Source organism: Hypoxylon fragiforme, assembly GCF_022984875.1.
Source record: "Hypoxylon fragiforme strain CBS 206.31 chromosome Unknown GGS25scaffold_1, whole genome shotgun sequence".
NCBI lineage: Eukaryota > Fungi > Ascomycota > Sordariomycetes > Xylariales > Hypoxylaceae > Hypoxylon > Hypoxylon fragiforme.
The window spans coordinates 2,245,466-2,253,563 of NW_026054756.1; the positions used below are offsets into that span (position 1 = coordinate 2,245,466).

The 8,098-nt window shown below is 47.0% G+C and overlaps 2 protein-coding genes across 2 annotated transcripts; one reads left to right on the forward strand and one right to left on the reverse strand.

Annotated features, from left to right (window-relative positions):
* On the reverse strand, nucleotides 1–3,201 carry GGS25DRAFT_527223 (uncharacterized protein). Its single transcript, XM_049265072.1, has 6 exons — nucleotides 2,578–3,201; nucleotides 2,382–2,516; nucleotides 1,420–2,249; nucleotides 1,021–1,356; nucleotides 775–954; nucleotides 1–716 (listed from the first exon to the last, which is right to left on the reverse strand). Exons 1-6 carry the CDS (start codon nucleotides 2,712–2,714, stop codon nucleotides 256–258), a joined length of 2,079 nt encoding a protein of 692 aa, XP_049121443.1. The 5' UTR covers nucleotides 2,715–3,201; the 3' UTR covers nucleotides 1–255.
* A 1,486-nt stretch (nucleotides 3,202–4,687) lies between these two features.
* GGS25DRAFT_34324 (uncharacterized protein) lies at nucleotides 4,688–7,759 on the forward strand. Its single transcript, XM_049257983.1, has 2 exons — nucleotides 4,688–6,349; nucleotides 6,409–7,759. Exons 1-2 carry the CDS (start codon nucleotides 5,226–5,228, stop codon nucleotides 7,007–7,009), a joined length of 1,725 nt encoding a protein of 574 aa, XP_049121444.1. The 5' UTR covers nucleotides 4,688–5,225; the 3' UTR covers nucleotides 7,010–7,759.
* The last annotated feature ends 339 nt before the right edge of the window (nucleotides 7,760–8,098 follow it).

Consider the following 8,098-nt stretch of genomic DNA (forward strand, 5'->3'; position numbering starts at 1 on the left):
AGGGCGTAAGGCCCCACTAATTGGAGCATTAGATGCATTAGATAGGGCAACAAGAAGCCCTATACGATTATTCAGCATCTCCTTATTCTACTACATCCTAGGTATGGTCCTAGTACTGACACTGTACTGCACCTAGTAGGTAGCGTTAAGGGGTTACTAATTTTGTCTCAACATTTGACGGCCAAATTATCTACTCCATTACAGTATTATGGGCAATCACCCTATTCTTTCACAGCCAAATGCACTCGCGTTACATCATGTACGGATAGTATCAATGCCAGCACCAGACTGCAAGGCCACCACTAAGTTAGTAAGCCGATCGATCTTGGCCGTCAACTCCGAGATCTGTACTTGAACATCAGTAGGCTCATCTCCAGCATAGTCCTCGGGGGCCTGTTGCCGAGATTTCAGTTTTCCCACAAGTTCAGCGCTTGCAAGCCGTGACGGCATGCGTGGCCGATGACCCGACCGTGGCCTGCTGTCAGGGGGTGGCGCTGGCTGGCGCTTGAAAGAATTACTACGTGGGCCCCGGAAACTGTCGAAACCATCCGGGTTGACCTTGTTGGTGAGCCATTCGTAGGCCTGAATGATGCCAACAATTGGAGCATGGGTTGCCCTCAGAAGTACGATGCGCCCCTGTCGGATTGTTGTGTCGTCAGAAGGTAAGAATAGTCGCAGTGGCCTGAAGATGGCAAATGCGATAAGATTGAACGGTGCTTTGCGATTCGGGTTAGTCTCACATACTCATTCACCTTAGGAAGATCTGATACTTACGATAGAAGTGTGTGAGCCGATTGCTGGTCGATGCTTCAAGCACATATACGCTATAGACGTAAAGATATTCTTCGCGAGCATGTGTGATTACACGTGAGAAACTATTACTCAGCATACCAGTTAAGGAACCCATGAGCAATATCGAGCTTAACGTGACGAATATGATCATAAGGGGAGGTCCTAAGAGAGTGTTAGAACATTAGACCATGGGTAGATATATATAAAGGGACAGAAAAGGGGTAGTACCAAAGACTGGGTCAATCTCTCTCATGACCTCAAATCCAACATAACTAGATCCAAAAAAGATCTTGGTAACAATCATAGCCATATGTGGGAAAGAGAAGACTTCTCGCCCGACGAGAGAGAACGTGGTCAAAAATCCAACATATACAATGATGACCAGTACCATAAACTTAAGGAAGTCCTTCCCCATCTCTTTGAGACACGGGATTAGTGTGCCCCAGTACGGTGATAAACTAAGCACTGAGCAAACGCGGGGAACCATGAAGAGTGCCTCGAGGGACAAGACGTCAAATCCTATATCCACAAGAGTATAATCCTCCTTGTATAAGCCAACGAATCCTGTCATCAGGTGTTAGTATACGCCTCCATATATCGAGCCTCGCTACTCCAATGCCCACTTACTTAAGACTGCAAAGATAATTCCAATGGCGATCATGATCATATCAAAAAGGTTCCAAATGTCAGCAGCATAAAAGACCGAACCGGCATCTAAATACTCGCTGACCTCGTCATAGAAGAAAGCTGCAAACCAGATGTAAAGCATTATCTCTAGAGGAGTGATGGCATAACGATTCTGTTCAATCAAGACACTGTAGTATAGCCCCAAGAAGCCAATGAAAAATACAACCTCATAGACTTTAAGGTATTTTGGTACTCGAAGGCGGGAGTAAGGATCCGCCGTGATCGGGTTGTAGAACCTAGGCTTCTTCTCTGAGTTAACTGAGAGACTGTCCCAAAAGATGATATCGCCGTTCCAGATGCCGGTGATAATCTTCTGCACTACATGCTGGCTCAGAAACCTCTTGGCATCGGCAATAGCAGCAATCTCCAGGGCATTGAGTTGTGTGAAAGATGCGGTAGGATCATCTTCTGGGCCTTCTGTCTCCTCAACCTCGGTCGCTTGTCGACTCATGGTCAGTCTGGATATCGATTGAAACAGCTTGTTTCTCCTGGAAGAACCAGAGCGATTGTAATCTGAGAAACGATCTGGCGAGGAGGAGCGTCCAGATGCATTTCCTAGCAAAGCAGTTACTTCGTTATTTTCCCCACTATCGTCGGTAGGGGTGCTAACTCTTTCACACTCATCGGGAATCTCATATAGACAAAACTCTACAACTTCACGCTCTGACAGACGAGTCAAGAATCGCCAAGCAACGATTTCGCAGGCATTCGCCCGGGCCTCACTCACCCCTCGACTATCATTGATCGCACCGTAATGCCACCTCAATGCCCTATGACGACAGTTAGTGAAATTTCGATAGGGTAAATATCTTATAGATTCGATCTGTTTTCTTCTTCAGATATGGGCTATTGTTGATTCGGAATTCTTCTTTCTTTTTTTTTTCACAAAAGAAAAGTCATACAGTAAAGCATTCACAATTGCGGGATTGGTGACGCGGATAGTGAGATGTTCAACTAGAGACCGAAGATCGTCTCCCGCAGATGTAGTCCTGAGTTGCTCAAAGGTGCTTGGCCTATAGACAACTTCAGCAATATACCTACAAAATCGGTTAGAGCTGGTACTAAAAATATAAAATCATGCAAGGAACATAAACGGACGAAGATAGCTTCTTGACAACGTCGCGGAAAGCATCATCATGGGCGATGTCAGGGAGATCGGTATCAACCCGGTAAGAAACGGGTGATAAAGCTCGATCCGGCGTAGGCAAGTGACGCGACTTGACACGGATCGGCATCTTAAGGGAGGTTGATGTTAGGTATGTACTTTAAATAGCATAAGAGTTCATGTTGGTGCTATGATACCTAGGCCTAGTATTATGTTTTGTGAAAGTGTAAAAAAGGTCAATGTTGAGAAGGAAGCATTGTGGTAGAGTGTTTCTTTGAAAGGATTGTTAGGTGGTCGGTCCGTAAAATGCGGAGGTCATCGTGGACTAGCTACCAATTAGTGTATTACATAGTTAGTACTTCGTCACTAATAATTGTATCACTTGGCTTCACTCATTCACCCCGCAAAACAAAAAAAAACAAAAAAAACGTGCCTCGAAGTTGTTTATCATCGTATCGCTACGAAGTGAAAGCCCTCTAAAATTGTTGATCCCTAGATAGTTAGGTCCCTTAGGTAAGTATCCAGGGAGCTTGGCGCTTAAAACAGCGTTAACGCTTTCAAGCTCCATGCCTACCGGGGTAGAGATCTGCTGATTTAAGATCTTAGCTCCACTGCTCCAGTCCTAACTTGAAGCCTTCAAGTTCAAGGTGCACCTGGCGCTTGCAAGTTGCCACAAATATCAACGCCACAACGAGTCTACAAGGTGAGACCCATGCACTGGGCATGCAGCTGTCCACTGTCGCTGGTGCACATGGCAGTGACTTCAGACTGCAGTAATCTCAGATCTTTTTGTGGCAGTGCACTATATTTCGCCCTATGAAATCTCCCGATCCTCAGAAGTGCACTGCAATTTTCGCTTTAACAACTTTGGAATTTTCATGTCGCCACTAAACAACTTGAATTGACTGCCCGGTGGCCTGTGGTTATATCATTGAAGTTCATACTATTAGTTACCATGGATCCAAACCGTACAATCAGAGGACCCTGAATTCGAAAAATCTCGTAATAGATCCATCCATCAATCACTTGTCGATCAATACATCAGCGCCTTAATAATTACGAGCACGGTGGGAAACGGATTAACCTAGGTTGGGTAATTCTCCAGTGGACATCCGGGAAGTCTGGAACTAATAAACCTTTTCAGTGTCGCGATGCATGCTGCACGGCACTACACGGCACTGCACTATGCTCAAACTTCACAGGAAAACTATTAAGCTCTGTTAACAATCAAGGCACCGAGGCAACCTCAATGCTCCCAGACACAGACAAACATAATACCGATCATTATCTGAGATCCCGATAGACTCGAAATGTTATCTGCTTCTTGTCGTCAGGAACACGATGCCCGTAATAGCAATTTTCTAGCTGCATTAGCTTTTGCAAGTGCTACTACAGTCTACAGCACTGAGTACGCTCATGCAGGTACAGCACAAAAAGCATCTCACTAAACACATTCCAGTTGTTACGCCCGAACAACTGGCTACGGTCTTCTACGGTCTTCGGGACCTGTCTGGGTTGGCCAAGTCGGGAACCCTGATATATTACACTTCCCAGATCCGAGTTAATGCCAACATTGAACACGAGACCACGACAGAGCGAAGACCCGATAACTTAACAGCCAAAAATAAATCTCGTACCATTCCACCGGTATTCTAGTATATTACCAACACTTATTAGGGCAATGACATATCGGATGTGGCCAAGATGCACATGTACAGGGAATATTTTAGTTTTATCCCTGTGTCCCCATCCCCATCCCCATCCCCAGGGTCTTTCATCGCTTCATTGCCTACCAACCCCGTGGCTGTGCATCACTTTACCGAATCTACCTTAATTGGTCAGAAACGTCTATAAAAAGAAATCCCCAACGAATATACACTTTTTGATTCGTCATGGCTTTTTCCCTTGGATACACAATCGCCATTCAGGGAAGCTTAGCGGCTTTTAACAAGACCGACTGTCTTTGCGCTCCGTTGCGTCGATCATAGAAGTTTTGTGTTGGCAGAAAGAAGAACCTGTTTATCCCGGTGGCAATGCCATAATTGCTGCTATGTACTAGGTAAGGAGGTGAGTACTAGGTCTCTATTCACCTATAGTACCCTAGGTATGATCGATTTTGCCTTGGTAGGCTTAATCGAGTTACTTTATTCCTCTTGGGATGCGAGGTAACCAAGACGAAAACCCTTTCCTGCTTCAAATGTTCCCTTCCTCGTGGCATTTCTAAGCTTATATGGTGTACTATGGATAGCGACCAGCTACGGTACTGTAGGTAAGACACACCTGCATTTGGTACCTATTTCTAGATCGTGCATACAAGCAGAAGCACTTGAGCAAGTCTCAGCCTTGTTGTGTAACACCCTATTTGTGTATGTGTGCCATTGTGTGGTGCCCTTTGAAGGCTGCATACCTCCCTACCTCCCTACATGTACCTACCTTACCTATACTACCTATACTACCTATACCTTGTCTTCGCATCTCTATTTTTTATTTCTCTTAAGAGACCTCCGTCTCATCTATGATTCATCCTTCTTCTCCTTTCTCGATCTTGATGCCAGTTTGAGTTGAAGTTTATTACTTTCCCTTTTCCTTTTACTTCTTTCAATTTAGCTACCTAGGTACACTGTCAGCTATGTAATGAGCCATGGCTCGTTCAGTATCCAAAGCCAGCTTCCTATGTCTTCCACCAGCCACGGCCGTTCTGGTCCTCAGTGTCGTGCTTGGGTTAACCAATGGTCATGTGTTGCCGAGGGAGACAAAGACCTTGGATTTACATGAGTTGAACGTTGTGCCTTTTCCTCGGCCGACAGAAGCGCCAGTCTTACTTTCTGGGTTATTTCCAAGGCAGGGACAAAATACGGTATGCGGCTTTATCGGGGGAGATCCAAACCTTCCTGCGACATGCTCGACAGGGTCCCATTGTGTATTAGAACAGGACCACGGAGTAGTGGGTTGCTGTCCCGATGGCGGGGCTTGTTCGACAGGTATATTTACCGGTTGTGTCGACTGGGCCAGTGAACCACAGACTGAAATTAACCCTTATGTCTTTACCTGTCAAGGGTCAAACGTATGCTATCGGAATGAGTTTGCTGGCGGATACTACCAATTTGGCTGTGGAACCGCATCATCTCTAGGTACTACTGTCGAAACATCTGTCGATGGCATGACCAGCTTGGTGTTTGAAGAGACATCGGTGTCCTTGACGGCGTTGCCGGCCCCCCTAACTGAGCCCACCTCAATTGGGTCCCAGCCTCAGACTACGACGACAAGTGATCCTGATGGAACCTCTTCTAGTGTACCTGATACTACTCCCACATCGGCATCATCTGTTGACACACCTTCATCACCCACCTCCGTGAACTCACCCTCGAACTCGGACCCAGACCCTTCACCAACTTCCTTCTCATCGCCTACATCGCTCACGTCGCCTTTACCTTCGTCGTCATCTTCGTCTTCATCCTCATCCTCATCTTCATCTTCTACATCTACACGATCAACTTCCATAACGTCTAACATACCAGACCCCACGACCGGATCTCTAGATGACCCACCAGTGGAAACAGTCACCAGTTCCGCCACACCTACAGCAACGACAGGTACCAGCACCAACAAGGCCGCCATTATCGGCGGGTCTATTAGCGGAGCAGCGGTCCTCGTGGCAGTACTAGTTGCCGTGGCGTTTTGGTGCATTCGCAGGCGGCGAGGTAATGATCGCCACGGTCCAGGGCCCTTACCAACCACCGCACCCCCTAGAACGGAATATATCAGGTGAGCAGTGAACGCAAGTTTCTATTACCAAGGACTCTAATAACTAACACACCAAACAGCCCAATGCGATCACATGGCGCAGCATTCGCACCTCTCCCCTCTTGGCAAGATGACGACGACGACAGGCGGCCGCTAAATCAATACAACAGCAGCAGCGGCAATAATCAACAACCCTATTTCCCGCCCCAAGATCGTTGGCAATCAGCGCCGGGAATGGCACCAGTAAGGGCACCAGCGGCGGTCCGCGGGCTCTCCCAACCGCTACGATATCACCCCGGGCCGGGGCTCTCCGTGCCTTTAGGGATAGGCACCGGCTTAGAGCCCGTGGCCGAAGAGCAGCACGAACATGAAAACGACGAGCACGAACAACGCTCTGAGCAGCATATGCAACCCACGCCGGAACCCAGCGCATCCGAAATCGACGACTTCTCCCGCGCGTACGCGAACGCCGGGATCGGCACGCGGGATATCGACGATGACATGCAACCCTTGACCGCACACCATCATCACCACAACCACCTTTCCGACGACAGCCAGCCGGGATCATCGGGGTCCACCTCGCCCGGGGAAAGCCCGAGTCGCAGCCCGTCGACGGGGCCTGGCAACCGCCCGCTGTGGCAGCAGAATCGGCAGCAGGGGCGGAATCTGATGTGGGTGTGATTATGACAATGACGATGACGATGATTGGGCAGGGTGTCGTTTACGCACCTACCTAAGTGCCAAACTGCCTACTTATCTATACATCGGCCTACCTTCATATCTACCTTCAAACATACCTACTTAACTTAATAACAGTATACATAATGTCTCTTCTTCAGTTCATTTTTCTTTGTTTACTTATTCGACTATTCTCATCTAATCGAGGCTGTGGGGACGATTTCTTTTCATTTCCATATACATATAAAAGTATGGTGTGGTGGGTGGGAGGTATCTGTGGTGAAACGGGTTCATTTATAAGTAGCCCAGGCGTTTTTTTTGAAGCATGAATGATTTACGTATGGCTGCATTACACAACCTACCTACCTACTTGGGTTGATAGATGAGATGGAGAGGCGGTTTCACGGTCGGTGGGCTGGCTGATGGGGCGTTTTTTTTTCTTTCAGGTGTTTTGGTGATTGAGAAGGGTAGGCGTTTGGGGGGTTTGATTTCATGTGTGTTGGTGTGTTGAGGGACGGGATTAGAGGATGGTAAGGTGCCTAGGTTAGGTACCTAGGTAGTTAGGTAAAGGGGCACATCGGTACTAGATGCTGTATATACATACATACATACCGCCATGGCTCCTTCAAGTTACAGACTTGGCTACTTCAAAAAAATATACTTACCTATCAGACTACCTATCACCTATCAAACTAGCTATTCAGCAGTGTTCATGGCTTGATTGAGTTGTAGGTAGTGCATCGTGAGATTAGGGGCTAGAAAGCGAACCCACCAGTTTTTTTTTTTTTTTTTTTTTAAGATGCAGGGGGAGAAGGAGGGGAGGAGTGTGCTTGAGGTTCGAAGGCGTGGGATCTCCATCAATTATACCTACCTACCTACGGATCTAGGTATATGTAAGTTAGGTAGACAGGGACAATTATCATCAGTATCATTCTCGGTATCATATTCATTATCGTAGCCCTCATCATGGTAAGGAAGGGGGGGTGGCTAAACAGTTTCTGCCATACCAACTACACGATGGCTCCTATTCAGAAGCAAACATTCTAGGGAGGCATCGATGTTATTCAACCACAGTCACAGAAACCTCCCAAA

Coding starts and splice junctions, on each gene's coding strand:
- GGS25DRAFT_527223 (XM_049265072.1), bottom strand. CDS start 2,714: ATGCCGATCCGTGTCAAGTCGCGTCACTTGCCTACGCCGGATCGAGCT. Junction 2,517..2,577: donor GTTGTCAAGAAGCTATCTTC/GTCCGTTTATGT, acceptor CCGATTTTGTAG/GTATATTGCTGAAGTTGTCT. Junction 1,357..1,419: donor AATTATCTTTGCAGTCTTAA/GTAAGTGGGCAT, acceptor ACCTGATGACAG/GATTCGTTGGCTTATACAAG.
- GGS25DRAFT_34324 (XM_049257983.1), top strand. CDS start 5,226: ATGGCTCGTTCAGTATCCAAAGCCAGCTTCCTATGTCTTCCACCAGCC. Junction 6,350..6,408: donor CCTAGAACGGAATATATCAG/GTGAGCAGTGAA, acceptor CACACCAAACAG/CCCAATGCGATCACATGGCG.